The following is a 25404-nucleotide window of genomic DNA, read 5'->3' on the forward strand; positions in this document are numbered from 1 at the left end:
TCCCAGTCATAATTTAGCTTTTGTTTTTGTTGAAATTTTTTTTGGCTAATGTGCAAAATAAAGAGATACTTCTGGAAAACGTACAGAGTTTAACACAGTACTGTCCGTGAATTGAGTTCGATATCAGTTTACATCACTTTCAAGGATCAATTTATTTGCTTCAAAATGTCAAATGTGGTTTTTGTTTCTTTTAAAGGTCACATTAACAAAATCTAGAATAATCTCAACATAATTCTAATGAACTTTTGGTTCTAAGTCATCTTGAAAAGTAAGTTCAACCCCACAAAAAAAAAAATTCCATATTAAATGCCAAGTCTGTGTGTGTGTACACACACACACACACACACACACACACACACACACACACACACACACACACACACACACACACACACACACACACACACACACACACACACACACACACACACACACACACACACACACACACACACACACACACACACACACACACGTCATAGCGACAAGGATCCCCCCCTCCCCTCCAAGGAGAAGAAAACAGGAGGCACATTTAAAAACAATCCACCAGTGATTGCACTACCTTGGCTAGTTCAGAATAAATAGAAGAGTCAGTAGTTTTTAGCCAGCCGAGGAGGTCAGCGTACGGTAGGAGATCCCGATGATGCTGATGGTGCTTTGGCAATGACAGCTCACCCGCACTGCCGCCACTCCCGACAGAGTTGCCCTGGGGTCAACGGAGATGAAAAGGTTATGAACATATTTTCGGTTTGTCAAAACAAAAGGTAAGTGAACCGTTTCCTGTTTGTTCATTTTCTTGCTCCTTGTGTCCACCTGTAGCCCCAGTCAGTTTGTTACCTTTACATCTTGTCACCTTGCTCTTCCATGAGCCTCGACTTTGTACACACACATACATGTTTTTTTAGCACCATTACACTGCACTAAAGAGTATCGTTCGCCATTCAACCAATTAAATCAATTTCCACACAGACAACTAATGAACACCTTGAGGCATCAACAAGTGCGATGACCACAGCTCAAACACTGATGAGTGATACCAAATACTTTTTGAAATGTTATGTGCTGCTTCGTTGCTTGACATTGAGCAATAAAAGGATAGAGCATTAGTGGGGTCACTTTTCTGGGACCCCGTAACTGTTTTGCGGAGAACTAAGTTTGAAGGTGGATTTGGGTACTTTAAGACATTACCTTTAAAATGAGCTCCCATTTCCCTCGCGAAACGATGGGGAACTCCCGCGAGGGGGCGTTTTCCGAGATGGCCACCATTAACATATACCTAATATCGGTTTGGCCTACGTTTTTCACTTCAAAACTAATTTAACATGTTCACTCAGGTTTTGTCATGTTCTAAAACCTTTAATCAGTGTTATAGCTCACAAAGGAACTCAGAAATACCCTTACCGTGGCGCTGTGAGCATGAACTATGGAAATTGAAGGTTTGCGAATCAGAGTACGACTAGCAGCCATTTTAGAAGCAAATCTAGATAACAGAAATGCCTCTGGGAATGACGTCATCTTCAAGCTGGCCACTTCCTCCTTCTCTCTTACTGGTAAACCATTCTCTGGTTTGCCTCCAGACCAAACCATCGAGATCAAGATGAACAGAGGAAGCAAGATGAAAGCAGGCTGGACAAAATTCATGCAGAATGCAGTGATGGTTAACACTCACAGCCAGACTGTTAATCATATTTCTGCTGCTCGCAACACGAGAACGCCATCGCTAATTGTGACGAACGAGAGCAAGGTCATCATGAGAATGCCAATGCTCGAAGGGCAAAAGATGAAAAAGCTGTTCAAGATATGAACTCTTGTATTGAGGAGTGGAGCTGTGACTCATTTGACCCTTCCAACAACGCTCTGCAGTCTGGAAAACTTGCTTCATCTGACCTCATTACCGATTTCAAATCCACAAGATCTGATGGTGAACTGTTGGTTTCGCAGTTTTATAAGGAGTGCATAATTTCAACTGAAAAGCCATTGATGGACCCGATAAAGAAGAATAGAAGACTAAGCTTCCTGGGATGTACGTCTGCATCTGTCACATCGACGGACAATAAGGGCATGGAGATGGACAATGAAGCAATGGCACGTTTGATGAAAGTTGCGCAGCACGCAAAATTGAACTTAGAAACTGTGAGGGAGTACCGATGTTTAACCCAAATGGAACAATGCGCAAGGTTGTAAAATCAAAACTTCAAGACACGATGTCATTTGTGGAGGTGGTCCAGAGTTCACCACAACCACCCTATCGCGTTATTATCGACATGGGTTATATCTGGCGCCTCGCAACAGCTTCCAAAGAAGACAGAGAAACAGTCGACGGGCATCCTTACGCGTGGAGAGACTATGCTCGGAAAATCTTCAACATCGTCACCAAGAGACATCATGGGGCTCCAGAGTTTCACTTCATAAATGACCGTTATGACGTGGACAATGCGATAAAGGACATTGTACACATGAGGAGAGCCGGGGATTTCATTGGCGGAAGTAAGAACATCTTCATCAAGGCCGACAACGAGCTACTTTCCTCTCATGAGCTGAGTAAATTCTTCACAAACCCACAAAACAAAATCCGGCTTCAGGAATTCCTCTTTCAGGAATTCAAACGGATTATTATCCCACACAATGGTCAATAATTCATCTATACTCTCAGGGAGAAGAGCTTCAACATGGGTACACAGATTGAGGTCGAGGTCCTTGAATGTCATCAACATGAGGCTGATTCCAGAATCTTCTACCATGCCCACTGTCTTAGTCAGAAAGACCCGCTCACAGCAATTCGTGTGGACGCTGAAGATACCGATGTGATTGCGCTGGCATCTCGTGTTTCCTACGAAATTGATGCCCCATTGCACTTGTACAAAAAGGGAAAAATCTAAGAACTGTCGTAAGCTGTGTACAAAAGAGGTGTACAAAAGGTGTACAAAAGAGGCTGGGACAAGTTCCTCCGAATCCCGAGCCATCCTCTCACAACTTGGCAGTGACATTTCGATGAATGAGAACAATGTTCGGGATCTGGAGATGTTCACCCTTCGCGATATATACGGGGACAAGCACGCAGATTCCCTGGGACAAGCCCATGCTGTGAAATGGAACAAGATGAAGAAAAAGGTGACATCCAGACTTCCACCAGACTCGGACTCTTTCAGTTTCCATATTGCAAGGGCGAATTATCAAGTTTGGGTTTTTTTAAACTACAGCAAGCCCGATTCCCCTCCTACGCCATTAGGACATGGATGGAGCAAAGATGCGTCCGGCATGCTCGTGCCTGTAATCCACTCCAAACCCATGATGCCCAGGGATTTTTCCCTTATCATGCGGGATGAACAGAGCATCTTGGAGAGAGAAGGTGACGATAGTAGAACAGATTCTGATTCTTCAACTCGTTCTGATGATGGTGACGATGAGACAACTGACGAATAAATACCGCTCCAGACAACGGAAACTGGTGGACTGACCATGTGAACTGTGGTGGTCTGAAATAAGTGTGTTCGGTATAGAAGCTCCAGGAGTTGCTGATGTCAATAGATGAATAAACAATCCATTATGGACAGAAGCGACGATTTCATTCAGTTGTCCTCTGATCTATGTCGAAAAAATAATCGATTAATTTACTTTAGGAGGGAGATACCCGTGCAATGCACGGGTGGGAGGCCAGAAGCAAACAGGCAATGCAGATACGGCGAAAGCATGAAACCAATAAATTCCACATTCCTGCAGCACCCTCAGACGCACGTCAGACATGGACAGCAAGTTTGTGAATGACTTCCATGAAAAACGTACCCATTCGCAAACAAACGGGTACGTTCACGTATAGAAACATCGATCGTGGGTCCATGGCGATTCTGCATCTGGTGATCCACGACTTCGCGTTCAGAAAGTAGAAACCATCACGGCATGTCGTCATTCACTTGAACTCGATATCTTTTTTCATTCCAAACAACATATCTCCAATCACAAATTAATCACAACATAAACTTTTAACATTGTTAATGTTTCCTTCATTGTAAAAACTTCCAAATCAACAGTAAAAAGGATTTTGAGCCGATAGCTGTTACGGCTTTGGCAAGATCGATGGAGACAGCGATCTGTTAGCATATTCACCGCCCAAATAGCCATGTAGAATTCTCTCATGAAGAGATTAAATGTCGTTTGAACTTTGGCAGAGGCCATTATTTACTTTTAATGATGTTTATATCTGAATGATGTTTAAATTGGTTTTGGGTCATCCTTTCCGCATATCTCGTGGGATTGTAAGTTGGAGAGACGGCCGTGATGGCGGGGAGCAATTTGAAATTCTCTCAAGCAGGGATTCAACCTGTGTCCTTATAAAAGGTCTTTGTCCGAGGTCACCGAGTCCGATCGGTGCAGATGTGCAGCGATCGGTGCAGCCGTTTGTGCGGCACCCGGGAAAGCAACATCCTCACAACGAGAACAATGAACGTTATGCGAACGCGAATGTTATGCGCGAATCCAAACCTGAGAATGCTGGAGACTAAACCTGAAATTGGGAAAACTAAATAGCCGATTTTACTCCTGGAGATCCCAGGATTACCCACCCAAAATATCGTTAAGATCGGTTCAGCAGTTTTTACGGTACCTTCGAACAGACAGACAGAGATGGACGGACATTTGGTGAATTATAGTAAGATCAGGAAATAGTATTACTTTGCAGTATATCTTGGTAGGCATACGTGCAGACATGCCTTAACCCATGCAAGGAGCATTTTGGATGTGCTATATTCAGTTAAAAGCGATGGAGATTGGTCAGGACACTGCGGCAGTCGTCCATTTCAGAAACCCACCGAGTAAATATCTGGATGAAAATCTTAGAAACATCAAGTAACCACAAGAAATGACAAATAATTTGTATCTTGCAGCAGCCATTTTGTTATTTTCTGGGTCATTTGCGATAAAATAAATCAACAATATGAGTATTTATGAGTTTCTCTATGTGTTATAAGTATGATTTATGGATTTAGAACATAACAAAACCCCAGAATAGATTTTATAAATATTTTTATAGGAAATCGTAGGCCAAACCGATATTAGGTATATGTTAATGGTGGCCATCTTGGAAAACGCCCCTGAGCGGGAGTTCCCCATCATTTCGCGAGGGACATGGGAGCTCATTTTAAAGGTAATGTCTTAAAGTACCCAAATCCACCTTCAAACTTAGTTCTCTGCAAAATAGTTACGGGGTCCCAGAAAAGTGACCCCACCACATGGTCAAACAACCATAGGCTGGTTATAATAGCGCAGGCTTTGATGGGTCTAAGGGCCACCGGTCTCATGCGACCTCCTTTTGATTTCTCCCGACAAAGTACATCTCTCAACTATCCTCATCACAAGCAGGAACTGTTCTCGTTTTCAACAAGACTTTTCAGCAAAACACCTGCATTGTATCAGGTAGCTGACTCGGACTTCAAAGTCTCGAGAGGACAAAATAATCTGTGTATTATTTCATTCCTATTCTGATCATCGAACTCCAATGTACAAAATACAATCAGAAGATGTCAGGAACGTGCTACGGCCGTTTGGTCATTGTTGCCCGTGAACCAATCAGCAGTGGTGTAAAGAATTAGAAGAGAGCAAAAGGAAATGACTTACTTGATGAATGAACATTTTGTTGAGATGACAAGCCAATCGCTTGGAGAACGCTTGCTTCAATCCATCAAACTTTGCCTGCTGTTCCTGAATTGCCCTCAACTTGAGATGCCCTGCAGGCAGAGAAAACGTCCATTCAAGTAACAGTGTATTTGTTTTGTGTGAAAAACATCTGTTAAGTGCAGTGTTCCGTGTCTGTTAGTCTGTTAATGAAAGCTAGTCTGTTGGGAGCCGTTGGTGAGGTATGTGGATGGACAAAAGGACCACCGAGGCACTCGGGAACATGGTGGTGGGATGATGAAGTTGGAAAGAGGATTGACGAGAACAGGAAGAAGTTCAAGGAGTGGCAGAAGGCGAAGGGTATGGGAGCAGAAACAGCAGAGCATGAAAGTTATAAGGCAGCCAGGAAGGCTGCAAAGAAAGAGGTAGCAAAGACGCAGGAGGCATGTAGGAAAATGTTCGGAGAAGGCTTGGATTCGGAAGAGGGTCAGAAAGCAGTATTCAGGATTGCAAAGCAGATAGCGAAAGAGAGGTGTGATGTGATGGGGGTGAGTTGCTTGAAGGATGAAGTGGGACAAATCGTTGTCGACCCAGATGGAATTAAAGGAAGATGGAAAAGATATATGGAAATGCTGTTGAATACAGAGAATGAATGGGATGGCAACATAGAGAGTAACCCAGTTTTAGGACCGGCATGAAGATAACTGAGAAGGAAGTTGAGGAAGCGATAAAAGCAATGAAGAGTGGAAAAGCGGGAGGGCCGACGGGAGTTGTGGGAGATATGTTGAAGGCAGCAGGAAGTTGGGGTGTGAAGAGAATGACAGATCTGTAATCTGGTGGTAAAAGAAGGCCGCATTCCAGTGGATTGGGAACTGAGTACCCTCGTCCCTCTATACAAGGGGAAAGGTGACCCTCTGGAGTGTGGCTCGTACCGAGCGATAAAGTTATTGGAGCATGGAATGAAGGTATTGGAAAGGGTGTTGGAGAGGAGGATAAGGAAGAAAGTGAAGATCGACGAAATGCAGTTTGGATTTATGCCAGGAAGAGGAACGACAGATGCGCTTTTCATTGTGAGGCAGTTGCAGGAGAAGTACATGGAGAAGAGGAAGAAGTTGTTTTTTGGGTTTGTTGATCTGGAGAAAGCATTCGATAGGGTTCCACGCAAAGTATTGACATGGGCATTGAGGAAGTTAGGAGTGGAGGAATGATTGATCAGAGTAGTGATGGCAATGTACAAAAGAGCGCGCACAGCTGTAAGGACGAAGGACGGGAACAGTGGTGAGTTTGAGGTGAAGGTGGGAGTGCATCAGGGGTCAGTACTAAGTCCACTACTATTTGTAGCTGTGATGGAGGTGCTGGCTCAGAACGTAAGGGAGGGTTTACCATGGGAGTTGTTGTATGCAGATGATCTGGTGTTGATTGCGGAAAGTATGGATGGACTGAAGGAAAAGATGACCACGTAGAAGGAATGTATGGAAACAAAAGGTCTAAAGGTGAATATCGGAAATACGAAGGTGATGGCAAGTGGTAAAGCATGTGGTGAGGTGGAAAGAACTGGGAAGTGGCCGTGTGCTGTGTGCAGGAAGGGTGTCGGAGTGAACTCCATTCAATGTACAATGTGCGCTGAGTGGGTTCATCAAAAATGTAGTGGTCTGAGAGGGTCATTTACCAGTGTGGCAGCTACATTCAAATGTAAGGTGTGCACAGAGGGAGCTGCAGATGGAGGAAATGTTGAGTTGGATCTTGGAGACGGCGTGAAGCTGGAAGGTGTGAAAACATTTTGCTACCTCGGAGACATGCTGAATGGAGGTGGATCAGACTCGGCAACGGTTGCTCGAGTGAGATGTGCATGGAAGAAGTTTCGGGAACTGAGTGGCGTGCTGATGAGGAGAGTGTCGCTGAAGCTGAAGGGAAAGGTGTATGTTGCATGTGTGAGAAGTGTTATGATTTATGGGAGCGAGATATGGGTAATGAACGTAGAGCAGCAACGAAGGCTGGAAAGGGTGGAAATGCGAATGGTTCGATGGATGTGCGGAGTATCGTTGAGAGAGAGGAAGACAAATGATGAATTGTGAAAGATGATGGGAATAGAGCCTGTGATTGATGCTGTGAAGAGGAACAGGTTGAGATGGTTTGGTCATGTGTTGAGGAAGGATGAAAGTGACTGGTTGAGAAGAGTGATGGAAATGAATGTAGAAGGAAGTAGAGGATGGGGAAGACCGAGAAAGACTTGGCTAAAGATGGTGGAAGAAGAAATGCGGGCAAGGGGGTTAACAAGGAGAGATGAACAAGTGGAGAATAGGGCAAAATGGAGAAGATTGTCATGGGGACCGCAAGGCTAACCCCCGCTCTAGCAGGGAAAATGGCCTTAAAATGCATGTTGTTGTTGTTGTTGTTGTTGTTGTAGTGTTCCGTGTACGCTCAGAGTTCAACACACATATACCTGAGGACACAAAGACCTCCACAAAACTGCGACTTTGTAAATAACAAATACTCAGCCACGTAGTTAAGAGACCATTGATACCCTTTTGCTAGTTAGGGGACCATTGGTACCCTTTTGCTAGTTAGGGGACCATCGGTACCCTTTTGCTAGTTAGGGGACCATTGGAACCCTTTTGCTAGTTAGGGGACCATTGGTACCCTTTTGCTAGTTAGGGGACCATTGGGTCTGAAGGGGTCTTGGCGGTCTGAAGGATCTTGGGGGAATTAAAGGGTCATCAAAGGTCTGAGGGGTCTCAGCAGTCTTATCGCAATTAAGAGGGTTAAATAAGAGGGTGGTAATTTTATTTGAAGAAGACGTTTTCGTCGCATATAAACATACATACATAGTGACATACAAAACCATAAACGTTTGCTCTATTATAATAAGATTCCATGAAATTTGTTGGCGACCTACAGATCAAACAGTTCATCGTAAGAATTTGAAACTTTGACGATGTGTGGTACAGACCACTTCACTTGATGAATAACCTAAGTATGACGTCATCGGTCACGTGATCTGGCGGCCATATTGGATTTATTGAAAATCTTAAAAATCTATCTCCTTCATTTTCCGACATATTGAGTTGATACTTGGCATACATATAGAACACCTCAAGGCCAAGACCGCTCTGCTCTTTGTTTTTTTTTTTTTTTTTGTTCATTAGTCTACGGTGAACCAATTGTAAAAGTGCTGACTCTTGCTTTTCTTTTTATAATGAATATTGTGATTCCATGAATTTTGTATCGACCCACAGGCCAAACCGTTAGTCAGATGAACTTGAAACTTTGACCAATTATAGTATGTCACTTGATTGGATACATGTCCTAAATATGGTATCATAGGTCACATGACATGGCGGCCATATTGGATTTTAGGAAAACCTTTAAAATGTATCTCCTCCTTCATTTTTCAAAAGATTCACTTCAAATTTTAAACAATCGGATCCGGGCTGCCGGTCAATGACTCTGGCACACACTTGTCCATTCAGTGTGGGGCGTCATGGTCCCTGGATAATCACTGCTCACAGTTTTAATTGGTTTTATTTTTGTTCATATTTTAAAATTACAATGTATTTTGCACATATTTTAAAAATGTATTTTGCACATTTGCACAACTCAGCCATAAAATACTAGAGTACGGCAAACTTAAGAATAGGCGCTATGTTGTCACTGAACTGTTCACGTGCGGTGTAGCATTAATTACGTATTATTGGAACGTACCTTTGAGGCCTTTAGATCCCTTAGAATTAAACCATTACAGACCTTTTACTTGAAAACCTTTAAACCTTCAGACCCCTTAGAGTCTAACCTTGGTTCTTAACTTGGGTTCGACTGAACCCCAGGGGTTCAGTGAGCCAGTCTCAGGGGTTCGGCGGGGGTCCTCCGAAACGCATTGCAATTTGTTTTTTTGTCTTTTTTAGTTTTGTATCAATTTTGAATTTATGTGTAATTACGCTTATTATCTATATAATAATACCGTAAGGACTCGACTTTGTTATCCCTTTTACGCCGCACCCAGTGACCCGATGCCCACGGCACTAATGACAAACCGCGCTCTTTGTTTATCACGTACAGACATACTCGAAAAATCTGAATTAGCCGACGTTGGGGCCCAAAAGCATCCGATTAACTGCCGATACGACACCATCTTACGACGCCATCGTATTGGCATCGGCTGGGCGAAGGCGAAGCGAGCCGTCGGCTGATTGGACAGTCGAGTGGTGTGAACATGGATGGTGTGAACCAAATTGTCTTTTTATTCCCTTGAACATTTTAAATTAGGATATTTAAGGAAACGTCTTTATCGTCATTTTAATAAAGTTAAATGGAGTGACGTTGCGATACTCGGGGTGCGTTGCATAAATCCTTGTAACTCAGAGAGATATAGCAGGTGGCGAGACGTAAGGAAGCTTAAAGATAACGAGCTGAAAACAGACGAACGATATGTCAATCTCTTTCTACACCGAACGGAAATAAAAGTATGAGAGCGGGAAGGCATGGCCTGAGCACTTCGAGCAGAGAGGACTGATTGGACTTAACTTAAAGAGAAAAAATTGGAGCTTAACGGAAGAAGAAGATCCCATGAGCGCTCCCCTATGCCATCCATAATGGTACACTCTATCCATACACCACATCCTCCCTTCCGTGGATGTTCCACGGGTTTCGGCGAGTTAATATTATTATTATTTTGCTATGTATGTTACGAACGAATGGAAATGTTATTTGTAATTGTATTCCCATCCCATTCATAGTTTCTCTGGTCTGTGTTCAAGATAAGTTGTTTCACACTGACTGTAGTAAGTTGAATCAATGAGCAATTTGCTAATTATTCTGTTGATGGTGCTTACTTGCTAACTTACTTACTGGATTTTGGACTTTGCAGGTGTTCGGAAATTCCAGTGAATAGCCTCGATTAGCTTGCCGTGTGGCGTGCATCATTGGTCGCGCCTTACTTTGGAGTTAATGATTAATTGAAAAGTAAGTTGGAAATGTTTGTGGATATGCAGGGCGGGTTCAGAGTTATATTAAAGTCAAAAGTGGATGGTGATTATAAAATATGATTGAATTACTCAGAAAATTAGGTGGAGGTGATATAACTCCTTTGGTCGCAATTCAAAACGAACAATTCGCAGTTTTCTATGTAATATTATAATGGGATTTGAGGTGACAGAGTTGGGTAGATAATAAATCCCGTCATCGTAACTATAAGTTGTGTTTTCTTCGTTAACATTTCTCAGTTTTCAGAGGGGTACTGATTATATTTAAGCATGTTCCTTTTTTAATTTTTGTCATATAATTATTTGCCCGAACTCAATTAAGATCAGTTTGTTCATTATTATTTTTATTTTTTTGCAGTATGTCGAGCAAAAAAAGGAAGTGGTCGGAGGATTACGTGCGGTACGGGTTCACGTGTTTGACGGAAAGGGATGGAAGTCAGCGTCCTCAATGCATGCTTTGCAATGTCAAGTTGAGTAACTCCAGCCTAGCACCAGCAAAACTACGGGAACACTTCAAAAAACTGCACGGCGAGGGGCAGTACAAAGACGCAACGCTGGATGAATTCAAATTGAAGAGAGTCCGATTCGAAGCAAGTGCTACCTTGCCCACTCTCGGCTTCATTCCAATTGACAAACCGATCCTCACCGCGTCGTATGAAGTTGCGTACCTGATCGCAAAGCAGGGCAAACCGCACACCGTTGGGAAAGACACTCATCAAACGGGCCACGTTGAAGATGGCCAACATCATGCTGGGAAAAGCTGCTGAAAACAAGTTGTCTCTCGTTCCACTCTCAAATGACACCATCAGATGCAGAATCGCCGACATGAGCGACGACATCCTCGCCCAGGTAGTTGCAGCTTTAGTCACGAGCCCGACAAAATTCAGCCTTCAACTCGACGAGACCACCGACGTTTCAAATTTGAGCCAGCTCATCTTATTTGTGCGTTATGTCAAAGGAGACGAGATCAAGGAAGACTTTCTGTTCTGCAAGTCTCTCACAACAACGACGAAGGCAGCTGATGTGAAGAAGCTTGTGGATGACTTCTTCAGAAGCAAAGGCCTCTCATGGAACATGGTGTCTGCAGTTTGCTCGGACGGAGCTCCAGCCATGCTGGGATGCAACTCCGGTTTTGGAGCGCTGGTGAAAGCCGATGCACCACACATCATCGTCACGCACTGCGTCCTGCACAGACACGCGCTGGCATCAAAAACCCTGCCTCCAAAACTGGCCAATGTTCTGAAAATCGTCGTTGAAACTGTGAATTACATGCGAAGCCGTGCTCTGAATCATCGCATCTTCAAATCGCTGTGCAATGAAATCGGCTCTGAATTGGAAGTCCTTCTCTACCACTCTAACGTTCGATGGTTATCACGAGGGAAGGTAGTGAGCCGTGTTTTTGCCTTGCGTGTGGAATTAGCCCTGTTTTTGCAAGAACACCAGCATTTCCATGCAACGCACTTCCAAGTCAGTTCATCCTCGCCTTGGCGTACTTGGCTGACATCTTCGACGCACTCAATCATCTCAATTGCCAGATGCAGGGCGATGGAGTGAATGTCATCGTTCCTGAAGAAGAGCTGAGGGCTTTCCGAAAGAAGTTACCGTTGTGGAGGCAGCGAACAGAGAACGACAACTTTGTGAACCTATCGCTACTGGACGAGTGCGTGAGCGGGATCGAAGATGAGTCTGAAGTTGGAGGCACTGCTGTACCGGGCGAGCTGAAGCAAGCGATTGCCACACACTTGGATGAGCTGGGAAAGTCATTTGACGGCTACTTCCCCGACCAAGAGCAATACCCAGCATGGGTGCGGCAGCCGTTTACTTTCGACGTTGCCATGGCAGATGCCAACGACCAATACCTCGACGACCTCATCAAACTTCAGCAGAGCCAGACTCAACAACAACTCTTCGGCACAACAACGCTCTCAACGTTTTGGTTGCCGCCAAATGGAAGGGTATCCTCACATTGCTAAAATTGCCCTTGAGATCCTCACGCCGTTCGTTAAAACGTATCTTTGCGAGCATGCGTTTTCGAAGCTGGTGGACATTAAAACAAAGAAAAGGGGCAGGCTTGCATGCGAAAATGATTTGAGGGTGGTCCTTGCCAAAAAAAAACCACACATTTCCCAGATTGCCTCCCGAAAAGAAAAACAGAAAACTCATTAAGATGCAATTCTTCTTAATTTTTTGTCAAATTTGAGGGGTTCCGCGAGTGTTCGGTGGGTTTCGTTAGGGTTCGGCGCCTTTAAAAAGGTCAAGAACCACTGCCTTAGACCATTGGTTCCCAAACTGGGGTGGGGGAGGGTGGTCGGGGAGTGCCTCCCTTGGGGGTGAGAGACGGATACAGGAGAGGCGTGAGGCCTTGTGAAAAACATTCATTTTTAATGTCGAATTCGGCTTAAGTATTAAAACATTGATATATTAAGCTAGATATTTATACGAACACCAATGCTCTCCACCTTGCAATACCCCCATGACCTTCAAACATCACGCCAGCTTCAAACATCACGCCATCTCCGTCTTCTTCCGACTCCTCTCTGGCCTTGCCCCCCCAGCTCTCTCTGGGCTCTGTCCCGCAAATATTCCTACAGGTCGCACAAGATCTGCCTGCAACCCTCTTATGGTTAAAACTGCCAAAATCAAGACTCTCTGCTCACCTTCACTCCTCTTTTCTCCCGCCTCTGGAACAAACTCCCTCACTCTCTTCAATCCCACTCCACCCTCCAGGTCTTTAAAACAGCTGTTCACCACCATCGCTTATCTTCCCCCATCCAAAACCTTGATCTTTTCTACCCCAGCTAATTTCACCCCAATTCCACTTTTTTGAAATACCAACTTCTGTCCTGGAAGTCCTTGGTGTCCTTGTGTTTTATACTTCTCCCTCCCTTCCCACGCCTCCTCCCCCCCATGCCCTCTCCCTTCCACACATCTCCCTGCTCTCAAATGTTGTGTTTGTGTGCTTCCCCTTCTCTCCCCATCTTGTCTTCCGCTCCCTCTTTTTATATATTTTGTTTGTCTGGTTGATTTGTTTGTGAAGTAAATGTTAGCTCTTTCACGAGCCTCGATTCAGTATACAAAAAGCCTTGTGCGTGCTGCCGCCTGTGAATAACACCACAACTAATGCATTTGTTGACAGGCTGAGAGGCCACTAAGTAAGTAGCTCCATAATTTGAGGTTATTATTACTGCTTATTGGAAGTGGTGTTCAGTAGAAGCTTGGTTTTCCTTTGCCTTTGTGGAGGGAAGAGGATGTTGGAATGATTGTTGGTATATCGCAACGTCAGCATCTCCCGTGCAAATTGCTTTGCTGGATTAACATTTTCACTATGTAAAGCCGGTGGGACCGACTCACAGGACTTCCTGTCTGGATTTAAGGCTGGAAGGAGTTGTGCACTCATATTCTACAATCGTCTCTTGACACTCTGTCGTAGTGTAGCATCAACATCGGGCAGTGGCCATGGTGTAGTGTGTCCGATTGTGGTGCCACAGCAGCGTAATAAAAGCATCATGTTTTTGTTCCATTCCGTACTGGAATGTTACCTACACATCCTACAGGACAACAGCTGCCAGCTCATCAAACACACATCTCAACACCCTGCAGATCAAACAAAACAAAGCCCTTTACATCATCACAGGGTGCACATGAACAACACCGATTAGCACCAACTCAGAGGTAAAAATGCAAAAAAATTCAAGAAACACTTAGACATGAGGTACACAGTTCCTTGCAACTGTAAATGCCAATTCTAATCAGATGCCACTACATGTACAGCCGTGGCCAAAAATATTGGCACCCTTGCACTTTTTTGAAATATCTCGCACTTTTCTCCAAAAATAAGTTGAAATTGACAAAAGTATTTGCTCTCCACAATTCTTGATTTCAATGTTAATATTACAGAAACTTTGTTTTTGATTCAGAACTTAATATATTCTTTTAAATCATAAAATAAAAAGAAATGACTGACAAAATTATTGACACCCGAGACTATATATTTGGAAGCACGGCCTTTGCACAAAATAACTGCAGTCAAGCGCTTCCGATAGCCATAAAAGCTTCCTACACAGCTCCACTGGTAGTTTGGTCCACTCTTCTTGTGCAAACTGCTCCAGTTCTCCCACATTTGAAGGGTGTTTTCTCCCAACTGCTGTTTTCATATCTCCCCACAGGTGTTCAATGGGATTTAGATCGAGACTCATTGCTGGCAACTTCAGAACAGTCCAACGTTTTGTCTTGAACCATTCCTGGATGCTTTTTGAAGTGTATTTGGGGTCACTGTCCTGCTGCAAGACCCATGACCTTCGACAGAGACCCAGCATTCTGACACTGGGTTGAATATGGCACTCCAAAATGCCTTGGTAGTCTCCTGATTTCATGATGCCATGCACACATTCAAGGCACCCAGTGCCAGAGGCAGCACAGCAACCCTAAAACATCACTGGACCTCCACCATGTTTGATTGTAGGGAAGGTGTTCTTTTCTTTGAAGGCTTCATTTTGTTTTCTGTAAACATAGAGATGATTGGCTTTTCCAAAAAGCTCTAATTTGGACTCATCTGTCCATTCTCCCAGAAGGATTTTGGCTTGTTCAGGTGTTTGAAAAAAAAAACTCCAGTTGGGGTCGGTCTCTCTCTCCCCCTCTCTCTCTCCCCCTTTTCTTTCTCTCTTTCTCTTTATATATTTATCTTTATATATTTTCACACACACACACACACACACACACACACACACACACACACACACACACACACACACACACACACACACACACACACACACACACACACACACACACACACACACACACACACACACACACACACACACACACACACACACACACACACACACACACACACACCAGTGGGTCCGTCAAAGAACCACCTTTCATTGAGATGGCGACGAATGGTACATGTTGAAACTGTCGTACCTTGTGTCTGAAGGTCAGCTTGAATCCGTTTGGCAGTTGATCGAGGTTCTTTCTCCACCATTCGAAAAATCCTTCACTGCAATCTTCGATCAAGTTTTCTCTTTCAGCCACGTCCAGGGAGGTTGGCTACAGTGCCATGGGCCTTAAACTTCGTGATAACATTGCGTACGGTGGACACAGGAACATCAAGGTCTCAGGAGATGGACCCTGTGGCCTTGAGATTTTCTGGCTTGGCTAAAATCTTGTGTCTGGCCTCCTCAGACAATTCTCTGGTTTTCTTTCTTTTCTACATGCTCATTGCGGTACACACAGTGACACAAAACAGCAGAATGACTCCTTTTCTCCATTCAAACTGGTTGAAAGTGATTTTTATACTGCAGGCACCTACAACTCGCCATCGGTGAGTTCAATTCCAAAATAAAGGAGAATCACCTGCTTGAAATCGAATTATTTCTAACAACCACGAAAAGGTGCCAATAATATGGGGGTAGCTACGTTTGTGGGGGGTAGACAATGATTACCTTAGAGCCAGGTAGAATTGTATTGGTAGTGTGCTCCGACTGTCGTGAAGAAGAAGAAACCCCATGTCATAAGTAGGAAATTTGTTTAGACCGGATGTCGTGTAAGCGCGCATCTTCATTCCCATTACGAGGGGTGGGGTTATGTTAATTAGTTTGGGATTATGGGTAATTAATCCTCTGTATGTAATGGCCTCTGTTATTTTTCCTCTGTTCCTTATGACAATGCAGCACACACACAGAGCTAAGAAATCATGCATAAATAACACTAAATAAAAGCTAACTGGAAAAAGACATTGAACAATACTGCTGGTGCTGACAGCAGCCACATCACCACATCAAGCAGGCAGGCCCATAAGGCCACACCCCGAAGAGCAGCGATTGGTCAGGACACCAAGAGAGATGAAATGGCACTGGCTGATAGGAGCGCAAACGCAGACGTCGTCAGATGACGTCAGAGCCTTGAAGACAAAAGAACGTTGTTCCCAACATTTTCTCTGATTTTCTGGGTTTGGTGGCAAACGGTCGTGTTCACGACATGTTGCCTCTTTGGTTTGATCGCCCTCTCCGGGCTGGCCTCCATAGCGAACTCTCTCTCTCTTTTTGGTCAGATAGGCTCTCGGCATCTGGATTTCATAAAGAACGATCATACATACAGTGCCTCTTGAGCTGGACTTGGAGGTGTTGGTGCAAGGCGCATTGCATGCTCTGTTTATGTGGAGTTCCGATTGAAGGCACGGCCGCATTTCCTTTTTCTTGGCACGTCGGTGTTGGTGAATGAGATTGACTGGGACAAGCGGGGGCGAGTGGAATGGGTGCGGCCTACTGACTTCGCGCTCGGCGGCTTGCTGTGCAGAGGATGGGAAAACAGAGGAGCGGACTGCACAGCGAGGCCAAGTTCCCACTCACGGGCAGTGCAGCCTGTGGTTCCCACACAAGGACGTGGAGGCCTGTGACAATCCGGAACGATTCCTGACGAGGTTCAAGAGCCGCTCAGAGCTAAGGCCAAAAAAATATATTTCTGGTCTCTGGTCAGACCAAAATTCCAGAATTGATGCGGCGATGCGGTATTTTTTTTTTTTTTTGAAAAGCATGGATTGCACATATAAAGGTGTTGTTTTTTGTGTCCTCAAGCCTTGCGGTCCTCCTCATCTGCCATGGCACTGTCCAGAGAGAAATTAAAGACAGCCAATGGGACAGGTCGGCCTTTTTGTAAATAATGAACACAAGCTTAATAAGTTATTTTAAAATGTATTTATTCTGAAAATCATTAAGTTCTTCAAGCATATTATAGACTGCCATTTCGTTCTCGAGATCGCCTCGCCGTACCGTCAAACATTCCAATACGTCGATCGCGTCAACACTGCGCATGCGCAAGTGGTCTGAATGACTTAAACGCTGAAAAAACCCGCACATGCGCAAATGACTACACCCGCTGGAAAGCTGTTCGTGCATGGGATGACACGATGCACGTGGTGATGTCATAACGTAAACGGATCACATTTCTTCATTTATCTCCCGAACCACCGGTCGGATTTCGATGCTGTAAAGGTCTTCGTGTAGTGACTAAATGCACAAATTTTAAGACCACGCCTGACGTTGTGGGCCTTGTGGTTGTAGAGATATCCTGGACGAACCGCGAGACGATGTTTATTTTCAAAAAAATGGATTCGTATTTACGCAGGACACGTATTTTAGAATCACGTGGTGACGTCATAACGTAAACGGATCACATTTATCTGCCGAACCGCTGAATCGATTTTGACGCTGCAAACGTCATCGTGTAGCCCGCAGCTCTCTCGACCTTCTGGTTGCTTCACACAAACCTGACAAAGAACGTCTTCGTTTCAATAAATGATATTATCCAGCCGATTGGATTCATGACGGCACACAAAACTACTCATATCTTTGGAACGACTGGTTGGATTTGGACAAACTAAACATAGTTTTGTAAGGGAGAACCGTGCGCGAACGTCGATACCAATGCCGACCCTCACAGACCCGTATTTCCCGAGATAGCGCGCCAGCCCGGCAACATGCATACATTATATGGCTCCTCATGCTCGAAATCACGTTTTCGGCGAGAACATGACGTCACGGCTCACTTTATTGCAATTATCTCGTCTCGGTACTGCCTCATGTATACGCGAATACTTAAGGTGGCGCGGCATTGTTTATGTTTAAAGTGCACTATAATTTATGATGAGCTCTATATTATATAGACAGCGTGCGCTGTTGTAGGTACCATTGGAAATTTGAAAAAAAAAAAAAAAATTGTTGACGCGCAGGGTCAAAATCGATGCGTGCGCTGACCAGAGACCGGAAATATCTTTTTCTCGGCCGAAGTGCCACATACACACTTTTATTTTCACAGTTATTTTTCCCATTGTCTGTATACACCATCTGTGTGGGGACGTCCCGTTTTGGAATCTTATTTTATCGTGCATTATTTTGGTTCGCCGGCATTTATGCAATAAAACTGGTATTTCTGTACATTTTAAATTCCTTGTCAGTTTGAGTTGATTATCGCAGGTTCGAAGACATCCAGTGGACCCGTAAGCGCTCGCGGCCCTTCCCCCACACATATAAAGAAGATCCGCCATTGGATTGAACGCCTCGGAGTTAAAGCTCGTTTGGTCATCTGTTGCCCTGCAGTGTTCACGAGGGGGTAGACAAACGACAATATTGTCCGGGCCATTTTCGGATTTCTGTGTGTAATAAACGAAGATTTAGTAATTCCACTTTTACATGATTTTTAATTTGTTAAACATAACAGGCCTGTTCCCTTTAATTACTTCTTTCCCCTTCTCATGAATGAGATATTGTTTCTTAAAATTTTTTACAAACTCAAAAGGAAAATTTGTCTTTATTTTAGGTAGTAGCGGTGCAATACCAAAACAACTTCTTTTTTATTTTTTTTTACCAAAACATGAACACAGTTCACGGATTACATATGGGCCGCCACAAAAATTCACCGCTTTGTCAAAACTACATTGAGATGCAGTGGATGCTGTCGCTTCAAACACAGAGAACAAATTGACTGAAAAATCAGAGAACCGCCTGCTCAGATATCAGAACCCCGAAACCAAAAGGAACAGATATATTTCCTCAAGTGTGCCTTTCCTTTTGCTGTGTGAGGAAGAAGGGAAAAGAGATGAAGTAACAGACGGTGAATGTTGAAACAACTAACTTCGAAGAAAATGTGAGGAAATGTGCATGTTAGAAGGGAGATGAGCAGTTGCGTACACGTCTGTGTCCGATTTATCTCACAATAAAAGAAGTGAAATATCATGAGGTTTGCCGATCAAAGTATCAAGCAGAAGCAAGAGCAACACCTCTTGGTTTGAAAGAAATGAGTAAAGAAGAAGAGAAGCAGGGCTTCGACACAAACAATGAGCCTCAACCAACTTACTGGCAGCAAGAAAGATGTACACACGAAAGCATCCGATGCCCTGACCTGCTATGTTGAAGAAACGATCATAGCAACCAGTGGTGAACCTGCTAACTGACGTTAAAAATTACGTTAACAAGCTCTTGTGTACGAGATAGGGGGAGATAATTGTAGATGCTGCACCATCTGCACAAAAACAGGAGGGAAAACCTACAAAACATTTTCGAGAAAGGATTTGAATCAAGAAAGGGAAGACAAAAATGGTGTTACGGACCGTGGATAAGATGTTAATTTGCCGAGCGGATGGCGCCGCGGCCCGAACCGTTAACAATGACTAGGCCTGATTCTGAACATTGGCCAAATCGTGCCACAGATATTCAATTGGGAAGAGAACGACGACGTGGATATGAAGAAGAAGAAGGACAAAAAAAAGGTTTTAAATACGATTATTATTTATTACTATTTACAGGACCAAAGAAACCAAGGAAGAAGGAAGGATAACAAAATAAAGACAGAAAGAGGGACGGACCAGAAAGACACAGTGAAAATTCTAGCTTACCTATTACAGTCTTAATTAATACCCTGGACAGAACAAACAAAGACTGACTCACACGAATGGGGAATTTGCAGGCAGGAATGGAAGGACTGGAATGGTTTGGGACGGCAGAGAAGGGGAGGAAGGCACGGAGCTGGCTGGAGCTTGACGGCCACCGATGTCACTGCAATCTGGTTCCCGCGGGGTAACGGGTCGAAGCTCCTGGTGGAGTCAAAATGGCTGGTGGAGCCAAACTGCTGGTGGAGCCAAACGGCTGGTGGAGCCGAACTGCTGGTGGAGCTGAACTGCTGGTGGAGCCGAACTGCTGGTGGAGCCAAACTGCTGGTGGAGCCAAACTGCTGGTGGAGCCAACCTGCTGGTGGAGCCAACCTGCTGGTGGAGCGCAACTCTTTCTTGACACTTGTCTCTTTTACGCAACCCTCCTTCGACTCTTTCTCATCACTCTCGCGCACTTCTCACTTGGCCTCCTTCTCATCACTCTCGCGCACTTCTCACTTGGCCTCCTTCTCATCACTCTCGCGCACTTCTCACTTGGCCTCCTTCTCATCACTCTCGCGCACTTCTCTCAGAGGCTTCCGCGCACCCTTTTTATAACGCCGCGGGCAAATCAAGCTGCTGGCCTCCAGGACACGCCCATCGGTGAGCTCGCCTCGGCCCTGATTGGTCGGCACGGGCCCTCTGGCTCCACCCTTGATGACGATGGGCGGGCACGCCCAGGATTCGGCAGCTCCTCCCCCTTCCTCTCCCAGCCTACCTCGTGGCTAATGGAGTCGCGGTGAAAACAACAACCCACAGCTGCAGCAAATGCGGTTGGCAGGAAAGGCTTTGAGAATGGGAATGAAAGGGGATCTATTTATTTGAATTCGGTGCAATTGAGTGTCAATTAATGGAAGACAAATCCTTAGCCTAATACACAGAATAAGGAAATAACTACCAACAAGGAGGAAATCTATGATTGGCTAATGTGATTGTTTATGAAATAACTACGGAACGACCTTTGACCTTTATACACAGACTGGAGGCAGGAGGGTCCACAATAAAGCAATAAAAAAACACAAAAAAACACAATCCTCATATCCACAACACTGCACCCTCCTCCTCTTAGGCACGTCCCGGGCCTCTTACCTTGACTTTTAGTGTGGCACGTAGGTGTAGTTCCCTCTACATTTAACCTGACCCTGAGTGTGACAGTTTTAAAACATAAATAAATATGTCCCACTGCTCCATTGCACCCTACCTAACAGGCTCACGCCCACAGCTAACCGAATTGCGGAATTGTCTTCAAACTATACATTTACGGTGGGGGCGCATTATTTACAATGACTACTTTTATTTACAATACGCAACCCAGGACCTGTGATTGTTCTTTTGGGGGGGAAACAGTCTGCTCTGCATCGACGCACCAGGAAGCACCCAAACCACACCAATACACCATCAAGCACCAATCGGTGCACAGTCACCACAGTTCAATAATAATAAAACCAACAAACCCTTGGTGGTGTCTTGCTCTTCGGCTCCCTCTGCTGGCTATTGCTATCTTCCAGGTGTTGTCATCTTCTTTGCTGGCGTCTTATTTGCACATAAAATAAAATGCACCAAACGTGTCCGTTTTTATTTATTTATGGCCCACAGGGCCGACTAGTGTGGTTCACCTGTGGGGCATAGGTGCCCTGTGGCCATGGTCCGCCAGCAAGATCTCGGGCCTTCATGGCCGGTTCCAGCAGAGGGGCCATGCCCCAACCCATGGGGTCCATAAGTGGTGCTCAGCCACAGACATGTGGTCCATAAGGTGGTGCATCGATGCAGACAGCTGTGGTTGCGAGAGTTTTGGGCGCCCAATGGCGGACTCACGCACGCTCCCCTCGGCGCCCAGTGGCGCATAGTCCTCATGTGGGAGACAAAGGGGGGAAAAGACAGATGAGCGAGGGGTAAGGTCACAAGGGTACACATCAATAAAGGCAATGCAAGGCAAGGTGCGTATGGAGACGGAGCGGAGAAAAGCTCGTCCCTACCGTACGTCACCCCCCCCTGTCACCTACTCTACCCTTGCCCTTACCCCATATTTACAACAATCTACACCTTTACAAATTTGTCACTACTGTCACGTCTCCCCCATATTTCTCCGACACCAAATTCGTCACCACAATCCCTCTAACCAAAATTTGCCATCACCAATTCATCATCAATCCTCATAAGGAGGGAGAGATGGAACAACAGCACAATGTCACACCCACGTCATGATGCATCTCACATTCCAAACATTTGCTCAATAAAAATAACAAAAACATGGCATGGTGTGGAGCCCTGTCACCTCAGGTGAATGGATGCAGATGGTGCGAGGAGATCTCCATCCTAACTACCTTCTAAATGACTAATACTCTTTACACTACCCGGGGTCTTTCCCTGCCAAACCATTGGCCATTTTACACTATGGGTTCTAAGAACCAATTCCCATTGACCAAACTGTGCTGCTTATCAATTTGGGGTCTCACTCCCCCGATTCATCTCCCGGTGCCCTTGCACAATTTCTGGGCTGAGACGTGTAGCTCTCCCAGCAGGTCTACCCACCTGTGCACCTCCACCACTGCAGTTGCCACCCGAGCTTACCTAGCTCCTCACCCTAACCTATCTAATTGGGGAAGGCCCCTCCTGGCTCTGCCACCCCTAGGTGCCCTCTCTGGCACTGGGCTACCCGGGTCCGTCCTCCGGATCCTCGGGCCCCATCCACAACTCTACCGGCTCCCAGAGCCCACCTGCGGCCTCACCTGGCCGACATCCTCACAGTGGTGGAGTGCCCATCCGACGACACGCACTAACAGGCTACACGCCCAGCCATTTCCACAACACTAATGCACCCATTCAACCATCATTCTTCCACCACGCACCACAGATGCCAATATCCAACCACAATTTACCTGTACCCTCTACCTAACACTTACACTACCCTCCCCGGGTATTCGTGATGGGGGTCCATCATCCTTTCCCCCATCCACACCTTCGCACCATCCACTCCACTCCACAGTTTCCACCATACTCACTCCACGACCGTCCATTCCATACTCCATATACTCCAGACCATTTATTCCATACACCTGTTCTCCATTCACCTGTTGTTGCACACCTGTGCAATCACACCTGGTGCCACCTACACCCTCCTTCCTTCCTGGACCATTCGGTCAACACAACACCAATACAATGCACAACCAAGTATTCCTCATACGCTGCTTCATACACTTCCATGCTCAATACAACTCACAATCACAATCATTTACTCATACCCTGCTCATACACCTGTCCAGTTGCACACCTGTGCAATCACACCTTTTAACCATACACTACACACGGCATCATCTGAACTACCTGTTGCCCTGCTAACTTAGTGCTCCCCGTCTTCCCTTTAAACTAAGCACATACCACGTCATTATCATCCAAACTAATCTACCTGCGTCCCCACTACAGGTATCATTGTCACTACCTAACCTTAACGTCACCTAAGGTCATCTTCTCTAGATCCCTATCATTATTCTAACCCTCCCGGGCTAGTTTTCACTGCCAACCCCATAAGTCTATTGTTCCTTTGCCCCCGCTGTGAGAGATGGCAGAGTTGCCGTCCCACCACATCGGGTATCTTCCACTACCAATTTTGCACACCAAATTCCAGCTAATTAAAAATTTGCCACTCACTACCAATCATCTGCCAATCATCACTCTGCCAATCCTTTGCCAATCCTCAAATTTTGCTTTTTTCAATTTCGGGTCCAAAACACTATCCTCATCACACGTCTACTCACTTGAGCCTCTCGGTGCGCCAATTCATTTCTAAAGCTCGGCTTCGTAAAGCCGAGCAATGAATGCGGGTTGCTTGGTGCCGGCGGCTGGATCCGTCCGGCACTCGGTGCAGGGAAGGAGGTTTACCGGGGCCGAGATCCCACGCACTAGAGTCCCTGTATAAAGAGAGTTGCGCCATGTGCTGACCCGAGATTTCTGGTCACGTGATTTCGTGGCGCCATTTTGTGTCTAACTTCACCGTGCGTGAACGTCAGCTTGGTACGGGAATGTTGTTTATTGCCAAACAAAATGACTGGTTGTTCTGCTTTTGGTTGTTCAAACCAATCTGGGAAATATAGGATGTATAGATTTCCAAGTGATAAAGTCAGAAGACAAATTTGGGAAGCGAAAGTCAGACGAAAGAGCTGGAAAGCGATCGACTCCTCGAGACTCTGCCAGGTAGGCCCACGCCGCTTGATGATCGATGTTCAAAAGCAATTCTATCTGCTCGGTTTTTTTTTGGTTGTCTGTCCGTTGAAAACCCTTTTAAAGGGAAGTGATTTGTGTTTGTTTATAATCTTCAAGGAGCTGACCAAAAATGCATTTCCGTGGGAAGAACCCTGCTCAATTTTTTTCAGGTAGTCCTAGCGGCCCGCTTGTGATTCTTGTGACTTGTGACTTGTCACTTGTCACTTGTGAGGAGTGAACGGAGTAGTGATGGTGTCTCACTTGTGAGGCGTGAACGGAGTAGTGATGAGTCTCACTTGTGAGGAGTGAATGGAGTAGTGATGAGTCTCACTTGTGAGGAATGAACTTAGCAGTGATGAGTCACTTGTGAGGAGTGAACGGAGTAGTGATGGTGTCTCACTTGTGAGGAGTGAACAGAGTAGTGATGAGTCTCACTTGTGAGGAGTGAACGGAGTAGTGATGAGTCTCACTTGTGAGGAGTGAACGGAGTAGTGATGAGTTTCACTTGTGAGGAGTGAACGTAGTGGGATGAAGTGTTGGTCTGGTCAGAGTGTTGTATTACGGGCAGAGTTTTCTTACGGTCTGAATGTATGAATCATGTTCTGTACTGAATGTATGAACCAAGTTTTGTACTGAATGTTTACTGTGTTGGCCTCATCGTGTTCCTGGTGAAATTAAACAAGTTATGGTGAATACGACGTCGTATCTGTGCTTTTCCATATCTGTTCGACTAGACGAACCGTGCACACTGCAGGTATTTTTAAAAGTTTTTTCTCTGTTTAATTACGGCTTGGCGCAGTCGAAAATTAAGTGTTAATTAAGTCGCCAGCTATGAAACATATTAATCGATCAGGCAATATCCATCAGAGTTCTGGGCAAGGGTGTAGTAATAAATGAATGTTTCAATCTTACTAGATGCCGATGACGTTTTCCTTATGTCAGAGACAGAAGCTGACTTGCAGCTTGTTAAATCATTACAATGGAAATTGAATATAAATGTCGATAAAACTAAAGTTGTACACTATAGAAATATGGCAATACCACGTACAGAATTTGTTTTAAGTGTGTTAGACTATATATCGGCTGGAAGTCCTACACCGGAATTGCTCTCGGCACCCTTTAAAAAATATTGGATATGCCCACACTCCTTTCTAAAAGTTATTAAAATTCAGAGAACGACAGCATTGGTTT

General features: G+C 45.0%; 2 protein-coding genes across 8 annotated transcripts in view; one reads left to right on the forward strand and one right to left on the reverse strand.

Moving 5' to 3' along the window:
* EXOC1 (exocyst complex component 1) overlaps window positions 1–25404 on the reverse strand; it is a 262527-nt gene that overhangs the window by 96215 nt on the left and 140908 nt on the right. For all 6 annotated transcript variants that reach the window (XM_078768589.1, XM_078768584.1, XM_078768585.1 and 3 more), the window contains 2 exons: window positions 5611–5720; window positions 563–706 (listed from right to left, as the gene is read on the reverse strand). In XM_078768589.1, coding sequence (XP_078624715.1) covers window positions 563–706; window positions 5611–5720 — 254 coding nt within the window. The remainder of the gene's footprint in view (window positions 1–562; window positions 707–5610; window positions 5721–25404) is intronic.
* The window catches only part of LOC137439970 (THAP domain-containing protein 2-like), a 234700-nt gene that overhangs the window by 64438 nt on the left and 144858 nt on the right, over window positions 1–25404 (forward strand). The gene's annotated exons all lie outside the window — the stretch shown is intronic.

The sequence above is a fragment of the Myxine glutinosa genome, chromosome 14 (genome assembly GCF_964187855.1).
Source record: "Myxine glutinosa chromosome 14, kmMyxGlut1.1, whole genome shotgun sequence".
In the NCBI taxonomy this organism is placed as follows: Eukaryota; Metazoa; Chordata; class Myxini; order Myxiniformes; family Myxinidae; genus Myxine; species Myxine glutinosa.